A 23,201-nucleotide genomic window follows, 5' to 3' on the forward strand; every position below is an offset into this window, starting at 1 on the left:
TCCAACCGCTGTCCTGCATTCTGCATCAGTGCTGTTTATGAAGCGATGAAACCGTGAAGTGCTGCTGAAGCAAAGAATACCCGTAGCTGCTGACGTCCTTCCCGAGTACTGGCGCAGGAGCCCTCCAGACGTCCTCCCTCTTGTCCCCACGACTGAGGCTCAGGAACCAGGGTCTGCTTGGCTGTGGCAAGACAGAATCCAGCTGGCCCCCTTTCTTCTAACCAAAGGTACGTTTTCAGGCTTAGGGGTACTTACCTTCTTGCCTTAAGACGTGCTGTCTCACTTGAGACTTGCACCTCTTACTTTCTGAGTTAATTTCAACTCCCTTTGCACAGGTTTAACAGCTTGTGTCGCACACGAGATTTCTCTGAACTCTCTAACTTTGTGCAAGACTTTTATCCAAGAAGTGCATCAGAACTATAGACTGTGTGCAAATTACTTTGGCTGTCCAGGCTCCCTAAAGGCACTCTCCTAAATCCATTGTCTTTGGTATTGCTTTTCCCCCTAAAGGATGTGGCTTGTTGAACACTGTTACTGCTGGGAAAGGCTTATCTAGACTTCATTGGAGGATTCAGGTGTCCTCACATTTAGCAGATAAGTCTTGTGTAGTCTCACCCAGTGTGACTGCACCAATTCTTACACAACAAACCCATGCTGGAGAACAATAGTTACAGGTAAGTAACTTAAACCTTCTCCATGATTCCAGTTTCAAAGTTTTATGATTGCAAGGTTTTACCAAAGATTGTGTATGGAATAGAGCTTTTAGACTTGTGGATTTTAGAGTGGCTGCTCCCCAAATTGCAAGCTTGAGTTTGGAGGAGAATTCTGGGAGTACCTTCCTCTACCCCGGCTTCGATTTTAAGATATGAGCTTGGTGTAAATCTTTGACTGCTGCTGCTAATTGGAAGTATTTAACCCTCTTTTTAAAATGTGTAGTTCCACCAGCCAATTCACTATACATGGATTTGAATGTAATGTTAACCAGTGACAAGGTAATTCAAGTAAAGTATTTTGCTGCACATTGCTAATCCTTGTTAAGCTTGATTGGGGCTAATGGGGAAAAATTACTCCCCGATTTTGTGAAAAAATGCCTTCATGATTGCGAGTGGTGTAAAACCAGTAATGAAGTTCATAATTATTCCTCGCTAGAACATCTTTGGTTTGAATAAAAAAAATCAGGAGGTTTGGGGGGTTTAGCTCAGTTTTTAAAACTTTATCTTAGGCATATAAGAAATGATTTTATTAGGTTTAGATTAAATTTGCATCCTAATGCTCAGGTAAACAATAATTAGTAACAATAAAGCATTTTGTAGCTTTTGTAATGAGGTGGATGAAATAAAAACGATGGAGCATCTTTTAACGTCATGTCCCGCACAAATTGGAAATCGCCCTGTCTATTTGTGGAAAATGTTATCAATTGACAGTATCGGATTTGAAAACGTTTTTTCCCATTGTGTGAGTGGGAGACCAACTTCAGATATGATCGCAGTTGTTGGTTTTATCAAGTCACTGAAATTATTAGGAGAGTCTGTATAATGAGTCTCATCTTATTTGAAATGTTTTATCTCCATTATTTATGTAATTGTGTCATTAATGTTGTTTTATTGACTGTGACGAAATAATTGTAATGTTTTATTGGTTGTTTGATGAAAGTTAAGGGTTTTTTTAACAATAACAATAATATATTACACATATATATATGCACACTCACACACACACTTTTTTCTTTACTTACTTTGCCAGTCACCACCAAAGTGGCCTAAACGTGCCTATGCAGTGTGCCATATGGTATAGCATCCATGGGCTGAAAGGCAGTGCAAACAATGTACTGGGGCACCCTCAGATCTCTCACAGAGCATCACTGTCTACACTTACAGCATGTAATAGTATACCCACACTGTGTCACCCTTGGGGTTCTCACAATACACCATTTCTATACTTATATGTGTTAGTATGCCCATCCAGTATTGAGACACCGTTAAAGTTATAATAGTACATCTCTATCTACACGTACATGTATTTGCGCACACATATAGTATGAAGACGCCCACAGAGCTCTCCCAATGCACCTCTGTCTACAGTTAGAGCCCGTAATAGTATACCCATACTAAGGCACCCTCAGATATCTCACAATGCGCCTCTATTAACTTGCATTGTGAAGTGGTAGGCTCATGCAGAACTGAGACAGTGGGCCTCATTACACGGTATGTGGTAAGGGATTACCAGCACCGGTAAGGGCACCGGTGCCGGTAATCCCTTACCAACCTACTACGAGGTCCCTTAGCGGGTCCCTTCCTTAACGCCTGGTTTTACCAGGCGTTAAGGAAGGGACCCGTTGAGGGACTTCAGAGCTAATAATGGGACCGCTAATAGCGGGCCCGTTATTGGCTCCTTCCCTATTCCCATTGAGCCCTATGGGGTCTCAAATGGGAATGGGGAATGGTTGCCGGAATGGGGATTTACCGGTCCCGCCAGGGTTGGAATGACCTGGTAAGTCCCCATTCCGGTAACACGGGCCTGGAATGCGGTAAGGGGGTAGCCATGGTGCTAATAGCGCCATGGCTACCGCCTACCGTGTAATGAGGCCCAGTGTTTTCCACTGTGCCTCTATCCACACCAACAATATGTATGAGTATATACATACAGTATTGAGACACACCCACTCCCTCATTTCCCGTGGCTCTCTGGCCGGCCTCTCTGGCCGGCCTCTCTTGGCCCTCCTCCTGCCCCCACCCGCAAGGCCAAAAACCTTGGGGTCATCTTCGACTCCACACTCTCTTTCTCTCCTCACATCTATGACGTCTCTACGAAGTCACACTACCAGCTGCACCTCCTCAAAGCTATTCTTCCCTTCCTCTCCTTCCTCCAGAAACTCACTGTCTCCAGAGCTCTGGTTCTCTCTAGGTTGGACTATTGCAACAGCATTTCTAAATCTTCCTGCTTCTACTCTACGCCCTCTGCAACTCATCCAGAACAGGACTGCGAGACTTGTCCTTGGCCTCAAGCCCAGGGATCATATCTCTCCAGGACTGAAATCTCTGCACTGGCTCCCAGTGGCTGCAAGAATTAAGTTCAAAACCCTCTGCATCATCCACAAGGCCTTCTGGGGCCTTGGGCATCAATACCTTCAACTCTCTCTGCATAAATATCTTCTCTCTCGAACTCTTCGCTCATCCGCCTCCAACTCCCTCTGGGTCAGTTGTTTCTCCAAGCAACGAGTTCGTGGTAGATCCCTCTCTTCAGCTGGAGCCTCCCTTTGGAACAGCCTCCCTGCCTCCCTGAAACTTGAGGAGAACCATCTTCGGTTCCGGAAGCACCTTAAAACCTTCCTCTTTGCTTCTGCTTTCTCTCCCCCTCTCCCCTGCTGAAGTCCTGACTGATACTGCACTGGTTACCTGGCCACCCATCTGATCTCAGGCCCATGCCCTGCCAGTTGCACGCCTACACTGCCTCCCTGGCAACCCTTGCACCTTGGGACTGTTTTCTGTATCCCTACAGTCCCCCACCACCAGCACTCATGTCTGCACTCACCCTGCACTTGCCACCAGCTGGCCGTACTTTTATTTATCTTGTTATTTTATTATCCCATGTACTGCACTTTCCCCTCCCCCTCCCCCCTGCACTTTCCTCTCTTCCCACCTCCCTTGCACTTGCGCGATCTGAATGACACCTGGCCTAGTAAGATCGTTGTCTGTCTTCCCTCTGTCCCCCCTCCCTTGCCTCGTCGTGCCTTGAAATACTTGTGTATAGGCGCGTTATAAATGACATATCATATCATATATCATTCATACTCAAAGCTCTCACAATGCATTTCGAACCACACTTACTGCATGTGATAGTACACCCATAAAACGGCACGCTTCAAGACTTACAATGCACCGTTATCCACAAATACAGCAGTGATTACTACCAATGATTATTTACTTTGCATTTATCGCAGCGCACTACACCCTCAGGTATCTAGGCACTAGTTACATTGAGAAGGGAAGAAAAATGTCACAGAATATTAGAATATTACACAATGGATGTGTCCATGTTAAAGATGGTGCAGAGAACGGTTGACTTGGGTAAATAGCCAGGTTTTCAAGTTGTTTCTGAAGGTCTGGTAGGACTGTTCTTTTCTAAGTGTACTGGCGAGGATGTTCCAAAGCTTGGCAGCTGTGACAGGAAGCTGGAACCTGCAGCTTTCTTTCATTAAACCTGCATACTTTGAGGTAGTGGCTGTTTGTTGATCTCAGTTGGCGAGGTGGGATGTATTTCTCAATGGGGTGGGGGAGATTTGCCGGGGCAGTGTTGGTGAGGCACCAGTGGGCTATGGAGAGAGTTTTAAACTTGATTTGTTCGCGATTCGGCAACCAGTGAACATGTTTTCTTGCTTCAGAGATGTGGTCGTGTTTGAACAGACCTAGAGCGGCACAAGTGCACTGTTTTGTATAGTTTGAAGTTTGCCCAGGATCCGTTCGGATGTGCCTGCAAAGAGGGTGTTGCAATAATCTAGTTTAGATCCGATGATGGCTCTGGGGCTATGGTGAGGCGCTTAGTCATAGAGGGGAAGGTTTTCCTGGTTTTAAGGAGTTTGGCGGTGTAAGCAGCAAAGGAGGCAATGGCATTTACGTGGCGCGATAGGTAATGGGTTGCATCTAAATAAATGCCCAGGGTTTTAGCCGTGGGTGAAGTTTGGATCAGATTCTCATCTATGATTAATGTTTTGTAGGCTGGATCGAGGTTGCGGAGTGAGACATGGGAGCTTACGATGAGAATCTCTGTTTTTTCGTCATTTAGTCAAGGAAGATGGGAAGCTGTCCAGTCTTGAATGATTTTGTAGACGGAATTGATGGATGAACATCTTGGGGGATGATTTGGGTGTCGCATGCTTGGCTCGTATATGAGATGCTGAGGGCATCAAGGTGGTCAAAGAAGGGTTTAGTGTAAATGTTGTAATGTTTGGGGGACACCACATATTATCAGCGTGGGGGGGGCGGCAAAATAGTCAATGAAGAAATGAGTGGATACCTCTGCCAGGAATTATCTGATCCAGTCGGTGGCTGCAAGGGAGAAGTTGGCTGTTGTGGTGAGGTGGTTACATTGGGTTTGGTGGTCGACGAGGTCAAAGACTGCAGTTAGGTACAGCATAAGACGCAGGGATGACAAAACTGAAGCAAAGAAAAAGTCTGGACAGTCCTATATTACAGTTTCACCAGTTGAAAGTTCTTCTCCTTACATTCTGAATAATCTGGGGTCTTTTCCGGGCACTGTATCTTTATGGTTCATTCATCAAAGGTTCTCCTGCTTGTCTCTTCTCTGATTCCTTCAGCAAGTTATGTAGACGTTGCTTTGTCAGCCATATGAACAGCTGTTGATTCTCTGGTACACGTGGACAAAGCCAACCTCGTATGCTGCCCCCAGTTTACTCAGAGAAGCTTGTGAGGGCATTATCAACTCCCTTCTCTACACTGGATTCTGATCCTCCTTGACACCACGCTACATGCTTGTTCCTCCTCCTACTGTAGGTTCTGCTGGTGATCTCTTCTCTCCCCTCTGTATTGAGTGATGCTTGCCCTCTAGTTCCTTCCTGCTCTCTAGCGAGTAACTCACTAGGATCAGATTCTTATTGCTTCCCGCCTCCTCCTGAGGTTTCTTAGCCACCATTTCCTGAAATTATTTTCCTGCTGCCTCCTGATACTATCCACCTGCCATCTTCTAATATTCAGCCCTTTCCACCCCCTTGTATTCTCTTTGGTGTTCACCTTTTGTCACCTTCTGATATTGGCCTACCACCAGCCACTGATTCTCTCTTCGTGCCACTTGCTGAGGTTCGGTTGATACTACCTGCTGATACTCTCCTTCTGTCACCTCCTAATGTTCCTTCTCCCAGTCTTGTTGCCACACTTCTCCGCTCTCATCTCCAGAAATCGACCTTGACTGTCTCTGGTGCCAGCAATCCCTATCTGTGACCATCTTATTTTATCCCCTAAGCATGTCAGTAACTGGGGTTGTGCTTCTGACATTTATTTCTGCTGTGCCTGCTTATAAATGAGCAGAATTATGATTGGCTACTCAGGGATAGAACTGCAAACGTGGCAGTTGGGCAGGACTTCCAGGCACACAGCCACGGAAAGGAGGTTTAACTACTTGATCCGCCATTTTTGATTTACTTTCCCTACACGTCTGTGTGTAGAGTTGAATACTTGCTCAAAGCATCTCTGCCTTGCTATCTGGTGCCTTTTCCCCACTCGCAAGTGGCAGTAAGTCGCACAAGCAGGTGGGAGACCACTCCCATTTCAAGTTACCGATGGAATCTGAGTAGTTGACATGATTTTAGAATACAATTGGGAATTTGTATTTTTCTCGCAAATTGACTTTCATGTACAACACAGGCTGCATGCATGACGGTGACATCTCTTGACCATGCAATTCTCCCTTTCTTAAAGGGACAGTAGCTTTTTGGTCATTCATGTGGCAGGCCCCTGCCTACTGGCACAGTTACTAAATGGGGGTGACTCCCTAAATCCTCTCCATGCCGCTGCCAGGCCCATCATCCACTAACACGGCCCCCTTGTTCATCCCTCTAGATGTCCCCAAAATAAAGCAAGGAACTATGTCATACATTTGAAATAACAGAAGGAAATTGGTGAACTCTCCAGGCTGATGTCCTATATATATGGATAAAAAAGAATGAGATCCACCATGAGCCACTGAAAGTCAACCAAGAAACGTAGAGCAGCAGAGGCATAGCCAGGATTCTCTAACAAGTGGTTGGGCCCACTGCAGTGACATTAACATCTGTAAATGCCCACACAGCGCTGCTGAGCGGGTGCTTACAGATCTTGGGTGGGCCTTGCCCGCTCAGGCCCTACCCTACCCATACCTTTGTAGAGCAGAAGAGTGGTTTGAGTAAATCTGCCAACAGAATACTATGGAAAGAGGGAGCTGCACATTAAGTTACATTGATCCTTATCCCTTGCACAGCTACTACACTGGAGCAGTCTAGTTTGTCGAAGTCTGTTATTAAATTATTCTTGCTTCCTCTACCAATTAATTTATATCTAAATTGCACTTTGATGGCTCCCAGAGTATAAGATAAAAATGTAAAAAAGATTAGTATGATCAAAACCGCATTGCAGAAGGAAAATGCAGACTTGGAAGATGTAAACTGAAATCTCTATCTCATTTAGAACCCTGCTACCGTGGCAAAGGTTTTGGCAAAGAGGCGACACTCATGATGCTGAGTTATGGTAAGTGCATTTGTGGGGGAAGTGCAGTGTTGGAAAATGAATGCTGATCTGGGTGGAAGGGGGCATGTTTACATGGGGCATCAGTTTTAGGAACCAGAACTCCTATGCCATATGAATGAGTCCATGTAAAATGGGTAGGGGAATGTTCTCTATGTGGAGGGGAAGATGGACTAGACAAAGTATCCAACATGTTCGTACTGGTTTTGGAGCAGGAAGTAGAGAATTAACCTACTTGATATTGACCTGTAAGGATAGGACTCAGCAATTTGTCTCAGGCCAGTATCTGCATGGGCAGAACTGAGGTATTTGATAAGAGAGTATCGTATTGCATTGCTATCTTTGGGGGTAAAGCTGGGGGATGAATGCAGTAGGGCATTGCATGTTTGAGTAGAACAGGTAAGGCTTCCTTTAGGAGAGTCTTTGAGCAGGCAGGACTTTCAGAATATCCGTACCAGGATTGGGAAATGTATGATGTTTTTCAGTGTTCCTTTTCTGGTGGGACTGGGTGTGGTATTCCTTAGGTACATATGGATGGAGCTGAATGCTGCACCCCATGGAGCATTACAACATTAAGGGAGTGTGAACTATGGGATTTCCTCAAGTGCAACTGCAGTGATCCTTCTGAGGGCGAACTAAAATCACTGCTCTGACAGTTTTCTCATCACTGTGCATGCTTTAGGTGTGAAATCTCTCGGAATCTCCAAATTTGAGGCTAAAATTGGACAAGAAAATGTGACGAGCATTGGAATGTTCCAGAAGCTTCATTTTCAGGAGGTGAGTTGATAAGGAGGCAATGAACTGTCAGCAGGGGATCACTTCTACTTGTGAAGAGCTATCAAGAAATTAAGGTGATATGTGTCTGGGTCTCTAAGAGCAATGTTCTGGGTCTTTGAGGATGGTATAAGGGGACAATGAATGGTCTTGGCTTCATAGATGTTTTTTTTTTATGTGATCCTCGTCTAGCTCTGGCTGGCCAGGCATGTACTTGATGACTGACTCTGGGATCCCCAAAGTGTTTCTCTGAAGTGTATAATGTGAGTGCAGCACATCTAGCTTTCAGAAGTTGAGGAGTGCAGTGTGCCGGCTCTGTTTGTCTGCAAGTGGGCCTATTGCTTCTGGCTCTCTTGGGGATACAGTGTGGATGACGGCTTGCTGATGGGCTTTGCCTGGCTTACACAGTAGTGTCGGACAGTAAAGTGATAAATTGCCATGCAATGTGTCTGACTGTGGATTCAGGACAGCAATAAAATGTGTGTCTGGCTCCCCTGGTGTGAGATAGGGATACAGAGTTCTAGACTCAGTATGGAGGTTGTGTACTTAAGCATGAGACATGGGAAGAGTGTGCTTTACTAGTGACGTGCAATATGCTGGCCTCTCTTGATGCCAAGGAGCCATAGAATGTGCTGGGCATGCTATGCCAGATGCTGATGCCTTAGTCTAAAATAAGGCTGGGCAAAGAGTGTGCCTCGCTTATGGGTGTGCATTGTTCCAGGATCAGGATGCAGGGTGGCTGAACTATGGGAGTGCAGTATTCATGGCTGAGGCTCTTCTCTGTCTTGCAGGTATCCACGAGCAGTGTATTCCAGGAGGTGACTCTGAGGATGGTCATGAGCGAGCATGAACAGCACTGGCTGCAGGGACTGACAGACTATGTGCTTGAGAAAAGCTACAGTGAAATGTGTTGCTCCGTCCAGGAGTCAGTGAAATGAACTGTGATCTACAGTAGCCAGGTGGCTTTGATGGTACTCTCCCACGACCGGAGCAGAAAATGCACCCTGCTTTGTCCTGAGAGGGGAACAGTAGAGCGGATGCTGCAGCCTAGGATGTCTCCAAGATAGTAGTGCATGTAGATGGATGTGCAGAGATATCCCTCACAGGATGTATCTAAAAAAAAGCTCCTTCGATGTCGGACAGGGTCACCTAAGGTAGCGATGCTTAATATTAAGACACCACACACACACACTCCACTGAATGTATGGGGAAACCCCTGATTCACCATCCACTTGAAAATTACTTACCTGTGACCATGACACACATGAATATGTGTAATTAATAAATACAAAAAATGCCAGAAAGTATTAATTGACTCCACATTTCTTTATCTAAACAATACAGATAAGTTGTTTTCCTTTTCCCAGAGGTTGAGAAAGCATCAGAAGAAATAGATTGTGGGGAGGGGCTCATTTCAGAGAGGAGAGCTAGTTTGTCGTTCCTGGCTTTCTGTAGCAGAGACACCATAATGAGGAGAATATGAGGCCAGCAGGGCACTAGAGCCAGCATTAATCCAAACAGAAGGAACCTGATGGTTCTGGACTCTACGTAAATTCCCAGCTCTCTGTCAGTTTCCGAAGAAGTCAAGTATCCACATTCTATGGGCCTCTACATCTCATTTTGGCCCTCTGTTTGCCACGCTCTTCTCTTCAGGGGGACATGCCGTTGGGCAATGTCACGACACATCCCCCCTTGCCCTTCCTCACTCTTTGGTCTCCACTTCCATGGTGCACCAGGACCTTGTCCAAGCCTCATGCAGAGGTCATAGGATCCTGGAGGACCACTCAGCCAGGACCTCTGACCTCCCAAAGCATCAGCTGCAGAGGGCTGCTGGAAGAGCTTGTTGCCATCAATGGTGGATACCTTCACCCTGCTAGACTTCATCCTCGCCAAGGCTGACTCTGAAAATGTGCTGTAGGTCCTAGGCAGGTCCAGCTGCCTGACTGTTTTTTGCACCACCTTCTTTTCAGCCTGAAGTTGATCTTTCTTCTTCTGAGCCTTCCTGCTGGTGTTTATTCTTTTCTGGACCTGCTCCAGACCTGTCTCTAGGCGGCACACATCCTCCAGCACTCTGTTGACACGGTCGAACTGATCCAGCAGGTTGTTAACCGTAGATGGGAGTCGCTCCAAGTACAAAGCTGCAGGGTGTAACTCTGGTGCTGGGCTGTCAGGTAATACCATGTCCTCAGAGTGGAAGGAGCTGGAGGATATGCTGGATCCAGATCTGTGGAAGGTGGTGCCAGCCGTCGGTAATGAGGAACGTTTTGAGTGCTGCGAGGAACGTGAAGGCAAGGACTCCATGCCTTCAAATTTCACCTTGTGACGGAACTGAATGAAAAAAGAGAAATGAGTTAGGGACTGCACAAATGGTTTTGATCAAATTCTTGTTTGACCATCTCACCCTCACCAATCTTTCAACAAATACTTGAAGGCAAGATGCCTTAACTACGAGCCACGCACTAATCCTACTAACTGTACAATATCCACGAAGTCTTGCCATATTATGTGTGACCAGGTTTTTGAATTTTAATTGGTAGGATTGGTTTATTCGTACATTAGTATGCAATAAAAGAAAAGTATAGCTATCATTCTCAGTATAGAAATATCCTCATATATTTGCTTTGTGATGTCTAAGATGCTTATATGGTCACTTTTGTTTACCCTGTTTGCCCATAGTCTAGGTGACCGCTCAATCAATTTGAGTGTCTTTTAAATTATGAAACCTGGAATGGTGTTGTATGACAGATGTGTTAAATCCCAAACTCGGTAAACCTTTTCCCTAGCTTTCCTTTTTAGAAGCCATTTAGAATAACCCTAGAGCTTATAATTTAGATGGAAACATTCTCCTGCTAGAGAAGGATGTTACAGTTGAGCAACACATCCTACGCAATCGTGCAGTATTTCATAATTGCATGGGAATGTTGACATTATCCTGACATGTTATCAAATGACATTTTAAGGGTACATGCTGCTGCAAAAATACAATTTGTTAACAAATTTTAAAAATAATGCAGTGCCTTGAAAGGAAAAGGTGTTGGGCTAAAAGGGATAAGGGTGAACGGAAAATGGGAGAACGATCGGGACCCCACAATGAAAAAGAATGTCGGAATGAGGTTTCACAATACAAGGCAAACTGCAGTTCATGAAAATGGGACAGAGTCTCCTGTCTAGAACCATACCACTTTTGATATAACAGATTAGTAATACACATCCAAAATTGGAAGGACACCAATTGATTTCACACTATTATAGGTTTTTGAGAACAGCGTTGTATCACTGTCTTACATAAAGTTACTTAGAAAAAACAATACTGGCACAAGAATGCATTAAACCTGCCATTATTAAATGATGGGTGAGAAAACACGTTGTAAATATAACCAAGAGTCTGACATACAGAGGAGTGTCAAAAGGGATAAGTCCCAGGTGCCTTTTTCAAAGCACAAAGCGTGTTGCACTTTAGCCATCATCCTAACAGCATCTTGGTTTTGTAAACAAGAAGATGTGCATTACAATAGGGTACTCATCAGGAGATCAATCATAAAGAAGTTAACAGAAATTAGACAGATTATCCCTATTCAGTCCTTTAGCCAAGACATTATGAAATACTCCAAAACCCAGTTAATACTGACAAACCCTCAAAGGATAGACACAATATCAAGTGATGATCAGATTCCCCCTACAAAACCAGAACATTAGAGGGTAAAAAGCATTTTACAACAAGGACATAACCAATGAGATTCGTAATATAGTATTGTTCAAAAAGATACTGAGGATGTTAGACGTCACTTTCAGTACATTGATGTAGGCACATCCTCTGCATTTGACACCCGTCTTAAGAGAGAGGTTGGTGGGTTTCATAAGATGCTGACAATTTTGGTCATTGGAACAATGATGTTTTGTCGGAAGTACAAATCCTTTCTCACCAACTTTTTTGACCAATCTTTTAATTAATTTGTGAAAGATGTGCACCCACTGAATCTTTACCGGGAGGGCTTGTAACTCTGATATTCAAACCCGGGAAAATTAGTAATAGGCATGATTATTACAAAACAGTTTCCTGGCTATAAGTAGGTGCCAAGATATTTTACAAGAATCTGGCCTCCAAGTTGAGCAGGGTGTTTGGTGACCCACTTTAAATTAGGCAGTGACGGCAATGCTAAGATAAGGGGCCTCATGGGTGTGTATACATAGGAATGGAGTGGAGATCTGAATGGTCTGTGGTGGTCTGAGTGTACAGACTTACTTCTTCGGTATACAAGGCAGTGACACAGAGTGTTTTCTCCATTTCTATATCTGGCGGAGGAGGAGTATGTCTCTAGTGAGTCTGCTGCTCTCCTACAAAACCCCATTGAACGAGCGACGTGGAGAGCTGAGTGGTTTTTGTGGTCTGTGGGGATACTGGGATACTTTAAAATTGTTTTCGACCCAGTTCATATCTGCCGAACAGTACCTCACTTGTATTTGATATATTGATTGGCAAACTCGCCCTTCCATCAACTGCCTTCCAGCTACAGAGCAATTGTTATCTGATGTAATCTAATATTGACTGCCATACTTGACTGTTTACACACCTCATTTACAGAAATTGTTACCCCAATCACATGATTGAGTCTGTTGAACTTCCAGCCCCTATTCCTCAAGAATGTCTCGCGCTTATACATTGAAAACAAACATGCCGCAAGAGACTAAAGTCATAACACCCACTGAGTCGCAATGTTTGATATTAAGCACGCAATGACTCCCATGAGTTACAACCCCTGTTGGTAGAGCAAAGGATATTAGACATTATATAGGTCCCAAGAAGATACTGATACTTTATACTCCAGGGAAAAAACAAGGTTAATCAGTTCGACTTCCTACTACTGATTAAACCCCAGGCCCCTTGATTTGTCCTATCGCACAATTGATATCATTTTTGTCGACATCCCAGATTCTGCTTTTTTGAAAATACCTGCTAGCTTGGAAGCATCGGGCTCAAACCCCTTGACTCCTCAACGTCACTTTCATAATGTACAGACAGAAACCGATACATCTAAGGAAAAAGTTGACGACCTAAGATTACAGGTGGCAGAGGTGGACAATTCAGAACAAATTTCTATAACTCCATCTGTGACCATTGCGCAGATACATGCCCTAACGAATCATTCCACACTTCACTCGCAAATTAATGGCACATTAGCATGTCCTCAGTTGGAAGTACAGCCGAATGAGACATCAATGACAACTAATACAGAACTGCACTCAATGGGCCTCATTACGAGTACGGCGATAACCGAGCCGGAAAAACCAGCAGGTTACCGGCCGACTCGTATTACCATTCCGCCTCCGTGATTCCCGGAATCACCGGGGCATTACAACCCCGGTGTCCCGGGAATTCCAGAGGCGGAATTCGGTAAATCCCCATTCCCATTGAGTCCCATAGGACTCAATGGGAATGGGGAAGTGGAAACACCGGCACCATCTCGTGATGGTGCCGGTGTTTCCACGTCCGCCTGCAGGCCTCCCGCCTGTAGAACTCAAGATCACCCGGTATGGAAACAACTGTGGCGGCCGGTTTACCGCCACCGTCATTTCCATACCGGGTGACTCGTAATGAGGCCAAATGAACTTACCAGCAAGTAGCCAATCAATTTTTGATCAGGAAAATGACTCTAGATGAACGAATGGAACACCTCAATGACTCATCTGTCTTGTCAATTCAGAGTAGGAAATTGCCAGCCTCCCCAACAGTATAACAGAATTTTCTAGATTGTTCTGATTCATCAACGCCTTCATCGGTTTCATTTGTCAATCCGACTCCAAGACGTTCCTTTGGTCTGGTCAATTTGACTCCTCCTTCGGTGGAACTAATGCTTGTGGCAATGAACAAATCGCTTGGTACACTTTGAAAGTTATATGATTTATTTAATGAGAAGGTTTTAGTCCAAGCAGATCTTCTCTCGGCTCTGATGCTAAAAGTAACCACCATCAAAGAGGAACTCCCAAAGATAATCGTGGAGGCTTTCTCTCTTCTGAGTAAGATCCTGCAGTCGACGGAAAACTTAAATCCACCGGAAAGTGTTGTACTGGCCCCAATTCCAACTCTGATGTCCATGGGTTTGAACCAAAATTCCCTATCACCTGTCATGGAGTCTTTACAGCCTGACTGCCCTATCCATGAATTCAATGGTGCAGGCAGTGACCACCACGTTATAACGTTTCGACCACATTGGATGCTCCTCAACAGAATTTTGACATTTTTCACAAGAAGAAAGACAACCAGGGCCCTTTAAAAACGATGAGGAAATCCAAAAATGTAAGATCACTAAATAAAAACTTCCAGACAGGCTGAAGAAAATATTTACAATCATTAGGTGCCTTGCGGATGGTCGAGAGTAAGGCCCCTGCGAGATAGAGTGGTCGAGAGGAAGGAGGAAAGAAATTCCATCTATCCCTCTGGCTCCATTATCAGGGGGTAGGCCTGCTGATGACTCTGTAACTCAAGTGTTGGGCACATCGAATACGCAATCAATAGTTGACTTGGCAAATGTATCAACTTATTCAGTCTATGACAAAATGTTGGCTGCACCCCTGTGTTTGTGACACTATGTCCATCTGAGAGTTTGCCTATGTCTTTCATGACATTAGATGAAAGGAGAGCGAGACTAGTGAACTCCCAGAAATAAATGATGATCCCTCTTACTAGCTACTTGCCCAGTCCAAGAACTGGGGTGTATAGTCAGACTTGGGCCCATCCCCAACGCTCATCAAGCACAAACCATGAGAACCATGATGTCTTGAATTATGAATATACACATGAATCTACATCAAGGGTGGTAGGTTCAAAAGATAGAAAAAACCCTCTGAAGATACTTAATCATCTCCTACTTGAGTGACTAGATACAAATTCTTAGGGGAGAAACCTGAACAGATTTAATGTTCTCGATCTATTTTATTCCATCCCAGGTCTAGGTCTGGTCACATCGAGCCACATCCAACAAGTTAAATTTGTAACTAGTTATGAAACAGATCGGGTCCTTCTACACATCTCTTCAAATGTGGTAAAGCAGGTAATTATGGAGGCGAGTCCACACCTCCGCTCCTTGGGTTATTTGATGTTTGAGGTTTCAGCTTGGGAAATGCAGCAGGTAAAATGTCCCCCAGTACCGCATCCAGTGGAAGCGCAACAGGTAAAAAGCTTCCACGTGACACATTCTTCAGAACACAGTGAGTCCACTGGCTGTGCTCCACTAAGAATAACCTGCCTGTGGGAAAATCAGCAGACCCTGAGACATATAGAATTACTGCAACCTCAAGAGGAATATAGTGAAGCTGTAGATTGGGCATGGCTACCGGGGGCTTTGGTAGAACGTGGAGGTAGTAACTAGCCAAAAAGGGAAACTGGGCTAGTGCTCATACAAATGGGAAGCTGGAATACTAGGGGCCATACACACCTTCTGTGAAATTGTGACAATCCCCCGCGGCACCTAGATGTCTTTTGTTTACAGGAAACATGGTTGTTGTCAGCTCCTGTTCTCGATGGTTACACATGTCTCTATCTCCCGGCCTCCAAGAAGGTGAAAGGCCGACCAATGGCCGGTCTGATGACAGCGTGTAAAAATGGACTTGGTTTAGAACTAGTCCCATGGAGATCCCCAAATGGTTTTTCACAGATGACGAAGCTAGTCTGGTCCATGCATAGTGACAACTCTCGGGGGTCCTTAGGTATAAAAAATTTGTATTGGAATCCAATGAAGATAACTAATGCCTTTTTGACGGATGCAGCCTCCCTCTTGGATACATGTGCCCTTGAACCTAAATTATTAGGCGTGGTCATCATGGCGGACCTGAATATCTTTTGCCTAAGCCCACTAGACAACAATTTGATGTTGCGGAAGAGTGCCTGGCTCGAGTAAATGAACTCCAGAGGACTTCTACTGGTCAATGCCACTCTTCCAAGAGACATACCAGCTGCTCCCACATGGTCCAGGGGCCTACAACAGGCCATCCTTGACTATTGCTTTGTGTCCAAGAGAAATATTTTGGTGTTAAATATCGAGTTGTCTGCCCACAAGTAAATAGTGACCACCATTTGGTTATCACTATGTAGACATTTCCACTGGGTCAGAGAACCCATGAAAAAACTAGTGAATTGGTGGAGGTGACTACAAGATGGATTTGTCATCTCTGCACCAATTCCTCACTGTTGTTTTTAAATGAATATTTGAAGAGAAACTCAGATAAAATACAGGATTATCCTATGATATTGTACGAGTACACAACCCAACAGCATGTCCATGAGCATTTGCTTTCAAAGCATAAATATAACTTTGATATAGAAGTACACACAAAAAAGAAAGAAGCAAAAGGGGAATTAAACTAATAAAACTGTATCGAGGATTGTCGAGCTCATGTGACATCAGGAGGCTCAAACAGAGATTAAATAATTGGTTAAAGAGCCACAAGATGATCATGCTACAAAGACAAGCTGTGAAAAACAGTGCAATCATATGGCACTTGTTAATGAATCCCACAACCTCAGGTCAATCAGTGCTCCAGACAAACATAATTTCAGAAGACCATTGGTTTGCTCACTTTGAAGCCTTGTTTATGACCTTGGTCTCGAAAGGAGAGCCTAATGGTTCCTCATTAAGTCCTTTTTGGAAACTAGACTTTGACTCAGAGGGCCTTAGATGAATCATACAAAGACTATCGAATTCACATGCTCTTGGTCCCGATGGCATGTCCAACAAAATATTGAAGAGTCATTTGGATATATGGATAAAAATATTGACCAAACTTTTTAATCATATACTAAGAGTTTAACAAATACAAATGTCATGTAAAAGTCAATAATTGTACCAAGTTTAAAAAAAAGAGATCGGCATAACCCTGCAAACTACTGAGCAATAGCTTTGCTGCACGTTATGGGCAAAGTATTTGCAAGATTAGATTTAAGAGATCTCCTAAAATGGATAAAAGAGGAGAAAATAACTGATGTGTTCCAGTCAGGGTTTAGTGCAGGTTTGGGAACTGTCCCTAATGTAATGACCTTGTCTATAATTAAGGAAATGGCATTATCATTTGGTCAACCAGTCTTTCTAGTCTTCATTGACTTCAAATTGGAATTTGATGCGGTCGACTGTCCAATGTTATGGGTGAAAATGGAAACGTGGAGTTGTCATGTTCATCTGTTAGAGATCATAAAGGATCTACACTTGGAGACCTCAATCCAAATTTGTTTGAATCATCAGGGGCATTTGACTCATCGGATTAAAACCGCTCTAGGACTGCAACAGGGATGCGTCCTGACCTCAATATTATTTAACTTATTCATACGCGGTCTTGGTGTCCAACTGGGTCAGGTATGAGCGTTCCCTCTAAAATTGGGACCCTGCCCTGTGCAATGGTTGCTATATGCGGATCATCTGGTCCTTATGGACCAGAATCCCATTGGATTAAAGAGACAATTGAACACATTGGATGAATACTGCCAAAAATGATTAACAGCAAGAAATCAAATGTCATGATTTTCACTCCAAGGAACCGTAAAACGTTAGGCAAATTGTCATGGAAAATTAATAAAAATCCCCTGATTGTAACATCTCAGTATAGATACCTAGGACTTCTGATAAATGCAACGCAAACTGAATTAGTTTACAGAGAGACTTAAGGACCAACGTTGAAACTGCTGCATCACAAGCTTTGATCCTACACAAGAAATATGGCACTTTCTCAGGCCTCCCTGTATTATTGTTTTCTTGGTATAGTGTCTATATGGGCTAACCCTGGGATACAATGAACTGAAAATCCCTGGCGCGTCCTGATTCAGGGTGTAGGTATTGATAATGCATAGTTTGCGCTTTTCGAGGAAACTGTGAACCAAGGCCATCCTGCCTTCATTGTCTGTCACTGTTTTGAGGACTCGAAAAGGCACTGATAGGGCAATCCATATAAGCACCCCCGTAGCATACGCTGAATAAGGCGAACATATCGTATTACAACTCCATTTTTTTTATAAGGACTTTGTGTTTTCCTGGTGTCAAATGCATCTCCTGTAGGAGGGCTACATCCACCTTATGTCGGCATAGATAAGTAATTATTCACTTCCTTTTGACATAACTATTCAGGCCCCTGACATTCCAGGTGACTATTTTAAGTTCCCCTGCCATTAGTAAGGTTAACCCAATGAATAGTATGTCCGACTCTCGAATCAACATCATTTATTGTGGTTATGACGGATAGCCACAAACATCCCCGTCTTCCCCCTCTATCTCCTCTGCCCCGTCCTCCCCCAACAATCCCTCCAACTGAACCCTGGTCCCTCAACTACCCCACAACCTCGAACAATTGTCCAGCTATGTACCTCATGCTCAGGCATTCCCGCTTCTCACTCCCGCACCAGCTAACCTTGTTGTCCGGTGCTGGGTGTGCAGCAGGCGGATACATAACCGCTTGTATCCGAAAATAACTGACTTGGGTGAAGGATACCCTTACACAACGCCTCTGTTCTCCGGGGACAGCAATGTGGTCGCACCTGCTTCTCACAGAATTTCCATGTCAAAAATCGCTCTTAGTGTGGGTCTGAGTCCCATTGTCTGTTCGGGTGTCGGTCCTGCTGTAGATCTTCCAACATTTATGCAATATCTTCATCAAGTGTTGGTGCCGTCGCTCATTTGTCTCTCGGCTTTTGACGGCATGCATTCTGCATTCATCCATGTATGCACTTCTTCCAGGTTGTCGGAGAAACGAGCCCAGTCGTTATGTATCACCTTTAGCCATGCTGGATACAACAGCATATATTTAAGGTGGGATTCGATGAGTTTCTTTTTCACAAGTGCATCCTTAGTTTTTGAATTTGCAGAGTGTAATCAGGGTATGCTCTTATCCGTGCGGATGCTCTCTGTATCTCCCCACCTGTTCTAAAGTATTCTAGGATGTTCTCTCTGTCCTTGTAATGGAGAATCCGGGGCGATGATGGGCCTTGGTTGGGATCCTGGCGGCGGTTTCTTGGCCAGGGACCTATGTGCCCGTTCTACCGTAAAAACTTGTGTGAGGGTGCTTGGGCCAACTTCCTGTAAAAGCATATTTTCAACGAAACTCGTTGGGTTTGCACCTTACTCCCCCTCCGGAAGGCCGATAATCCTAACGTTATTCCTCCTGTGCAGCCCTTTTGCGTCATCTACTCTCCCTTCCAGGTTCTTCATTTGCTGCTGAAGAGTCATTATGTACGTCGTACTTTCTTTTAGGCTCAACATGTTTTCGGCCACTTGTTTCTATAGCCCTGTTCTCTCGGTTAACGCCCTGACGACTTGCCTCAACAGGTTCACATCTATGCTGATAGCGTCCATTTTAGTCTCTAGTGCAATCTTTAATGCTGCTGTAGCTGCCAGAACTTGTTGGTCTCCCCCTGTCCGGTCCATCTCACTGCGCTGTGCTAGAGCAGTTGACGTCACAGATTCATCTGTATTTGCTGTCTTCACAAATATATCCAGCGTGGGCTTTTGAGTGCGTTGGCCGACGTGTGTATCTTCTTGTTACCTTCGCGTTCCGTAGCTGGGCAGAGTTGATGCGGTCCAGTATAAGGGGTATTGGGTGGCTCACCTCTTTTTATCCTGCGGTGCACCTTTTCTGATCTTGGGCCAATGTAGTGTCCAGCAGGCTGGGTGCGTTTTTGTCTATTGCCGCAAGAGTCTCCAATCAAATGAACTCCAACAGACTTGGATTCAACCCGGCCAAATTGGAAATCCTCTCCTTCAACTCGGACCCATTATCCTGGATTCCAAAAATATGGCTCCAATCCTTGGCTCTCCTGCCCCATTCAAGTGCAAAAAGTCAAAAACCTTATTGGCTTGGAGCTAACCTTCAATGGCCAAATAAATTCACTAACGAAAATCTGCTTCTTCTCCCTCAGAACACGTTGTAACATTACTGACCTATGTAAGGAACTCATGGTGGCAACAGTAAAGACAGACACAAGTGATCACATTTCAAGGGTGTTTATTAAACTGTATAGGTAGGTTGGAAAAACCTAAATCTAAGATGGGAGCAAGCTACGACCATCAAATAATAAGTCAGTCCTAGTGGCGTCTTGTCAAATAAAAGGGCCTATATTTTTTAAAAAATTCTCATTGTGCTGTTTTCCTTGCTCGTAGTATGCTCTCATGCTCCACCTTTTATCCTTGTGGGGAAGAGAAATGCCTGTCAGGTGTGTGTGGTTCCAGTCAATTACCTGACTTTGCCTGACCTTTGTATGCGACATGTCAGGTAAACGGCTCTCGTATTAATCCGTTATCTTTCGTGGTGTAAAAAAGTGTTTGTGTCGGAAAAGGGGGTGGGGCTAGAGTGTTTGAGTATCCTATGTGGTAGGATGGGGAAAAGGTGTTATAATAAAGGGGATACCGCATCTCACCCGTCAGTGTCCCACCTCAACTCCCTGAGGAACCCTCATCCAGGTGATCCCCCGTACTGGTCAACCCCCAGGAACTGGATCCAATGCCGAAGGCCGCGTCCTGGCCACCTGGATGACAGATCCCCGGGGACTAGTCAGGGAGACACCTTCAGGTTTCTCACATACACTTCCTCCATGCGATGTAGCCACATTTGTTTCCCAGGGGAACCGTGAAAGAAAGTTTACATTTCCCTGGTCTTTTCCTTTTCGGTGTTCCCCAGTGAATCAAGGGTTGTAGGTCAAGAAACCAGTGCATGACCTGATGACTGGAGTGTTTGCGTTGGCTATGTAGTATCTAAGATGTATAATGGCCCACTTGATGGCCAGGGCCTCTAGTTCCAACACCGTAATTTTTGTTCACATGGCAACAGGTGTGACTAGTAAATAATATGGGCTGTTCCAATCCATCGCAAACCTGCAACAGGACGGCTCCTAACCCTGTAAGGGAGGCATCCGTCTGTAACACAAACTCCTTAGAGAAGTCGAGTACCTTCAGGATTGGGTTCTGGCACAGAGTCTGTTTCAAGGTGTTATAACATAGCTCATTCTCGTCATTCCAAAGAAATTTCAGGGGTTCGGCATTCTTAAGTTTATCTGTCAGCCGGGCTGTTTTGTCAGAAAAGTTGGGGATAAACATACAGTAATATCCTATTAACACGAGAAAAGCTCTAAAGATCTCTTTTGATCTTGGGGGTTCTTGTATCTAAGGCGGCTTTTACCTTCTCAAGTGGGGTTGTACATTCCTTTTCCTTATGAAGAAGCCAAGATATTTTAGGGCTGACTGGGCCAAATTGCACTTAGCTGGATTAGCAGTTAGGCCAGAGTTTCTGAGGACTTTCATGATGGTATAAAGATGGAAGAAATGGCCCGCCCATGTCTTACTCTAAATGATGATATTGTCAATATAAGCTCCACAGAAATCGGAATAGGGTTGTAGGATTCGATTCATGAGGCGTTGAAAATTGGCTGGAGCGCGTGTACGCTAAAAGGAAGGACTTTGAATTGGAACAGTCCTAGAGGCATTGAAAACAGTCTTTTCCTTATCTGGCCCATATACAGGGACTTGCCAGTACCCTTTGGTTAAATCTAGGGTAGATAGAAAGGTGGCTGCTCCGAGTTTATCAATTAGGTCATTGATGAGTGAAATGGGATAGACATCGAAGTCCGAAATGGCATTAACTTGACGGAAATCTATGCAGGATCTCCAAGAACGGTCAGGTTTAGATACCAACATGATCGGAGAGGACCATGGACTTGAAGAAGGCTCGATAATATTGGCTTTCAACATTTTGTTGACTTCCTCAATCACTATCTGTTTACTGGCTTCTAGGAGTCTATATGGTTTTAAATGAACCACTTTACCTTTAGGTGTTCTTTCTAATATAGTGGTATGGGCATTTTACTCTTCCTGATTTTTCTGAGAATACATCAGGAAATGAGACACCTACATCTTATAGATCTTATTGTTGTTGGATAGATAGCTCAGGAGGAATTAAGTCAAAGTTATCTATTTCTTCGGGAACCAGACAGGCTTGGCTAGCTTTGGCATGGCTAGCTGACGGGTTCTATTTCCGTTCTTTCAAGAGATTTACGTGATACAAATGCACCTTCTGTTTTCTGTTTGGTTGGGCTCCTTTATAAGTACAGGTTCCTGTTCATTTTACTATCTCATAAAGTCTGTGCCACTTGGAGAAAAGTTTGTTTTCTGATGTGGGTAAGAGGACCAGTACTTTTTGTCTTATGGAGAATGATTTTAAGTTCACTTCTTGGTCATAAGTGGATTTTTGTTGGCTCTGAGCCTTTTCCATATGAGTACAAACTAAGTCTCAAACCAATTTTATATGTTCTCGCATTTTGGTGGCGGTTTGCAAGATAGGAATGGGGCATCCTCTCGTTCGTCGCAGGTTTCCCGGAGCATGTCCAGGACATCTCTGGGCTCTCTACCATACAGTAGTTCAAAAGGAGAGAAACCTGTGGAAGAATGAGGGCTTTTCCTTACTGCAAATAGTGCCCACAGGATCATTTGGTCCCAGTCTTTCATGTCCTTATCTACCAATTTTCGTAAAATTAGATTCAGGATTTTATTGAATCTTTCTACCAAGCCATCAGTTTGGGGATGGTACACAGAAGTTTGCAAGATGGTAATGTGGAGCAGCTCTTTCACTTCGGCCATAAGTTTACTCATAAAATTCGAATCCTGCTCTGTTAGTATTTCCTTGGGAAAGCCGACCCTGGGCAAATCCGTTAGAAGGTGTTTAAGGATCTGTTGGGTGATATTATTTTGCATTGGGAATGCTTCGGGATATCGGGTCGCATAATCCAAAATCACAAGGGTATATTTATTCCCTAGTCTGGATGTCTCTAGAGGTCCAATTATGTTCATTCCTAATCTCGAAAAGGGGACTTCTATAATCGGCAACAGGTTTAGAGGGGCAGGTAATGCGATGTGCGTGCTGGTCTTTTGACATATTTTGCATGTTTGTATGGAGGTCTTTATATCGCTGTGTATACCTGGGCAGTAAAATGTCCCACTAATATGCACCTGGGTTTTAAATTGTCCTAAATGCCCCCCAGCCCCAGTAAGATGGGAATGCGCGATCTCTAGCACAACTTTTCGGTGGCTCTTGGGTATTTCCAACTGTGTTTTTACTAAACCTTCCATAGAAGTCTCTCGTCTATAAAGCAATCCTTGTTTTAAGAAGAAAAGGGGCTTCCCTTCTCTAAGCCTTCTCTTTCCGGAATTGCTTGTAGAAAAGCTTCAGCGA

The 23,201-nt window shown here is 44.3% G+C and overlaps 2 protein-coding genes across 3 annotated transcripts in view; one reads left to right on the forward strand and one right to left on the reverse strand.

Moving 5' to 3' along the window:
- NAT9 (N-acetyltransferase 9) overlaps window positions 1–9,313 on the forward strand; it is a 188,078-nt gene extending 178,765 nt beyond the window's left edge. For both annotated transcript variants that reach the window (XM_069654863.1, XM_069654862.1), the window contains exons 4-6: window positions 7,176–7,235; window positions 7,915–8,009; window positions 8,798–9,313. In XM_069654863.1, coding sequence (XP_069510964.1) covers window positions 7,176–7,235; window positions 7,915–8,009; window positions 8,798–8,944 — 302 coding nt within the window. In that variant the 3' untranslated portion in view covers window positions 8,945–9,313. The remainder of the gene's footprint in view (window positions 1–7,175; window positions 7,236–7,914; window positions 8,010–8,797) is intronic.
- The window catches only part of LOC138583003 (polycystin-1-like), a 569,194-nt gene continuing 555,306 nt past the window's right edge, over window positions 9,314–23,201 (reverse strand). The window contains exon 47 of the mRNA XM_069654860.1: window positions 9,314–10,334. Within this exon, the coding sequence (XP_069510961.1) occupies window positions 9,615–10,334 (720 nt within the window). The 3' untranslated portion in view covers window positions 9,314–9,614. The remainder of the gene's footprint in view (window positions 10,335–23,201) is intronic.

The sequence above is a fragment of the Ambystoma mexicanum genome, chromosome 3q, assembly GCF_040938575.1.
Source record: "Ambystoma mexicanum isolate Mex_15411 chromosome 3q, UKY_AmexF1_1, whole genome shotgun sequence".
NCBI lineage: Eukaryota > Metazoa > Chordata > Amphibia > Caudata > Ambystomatidae > Ambystoma > Ambystoma mexicanum.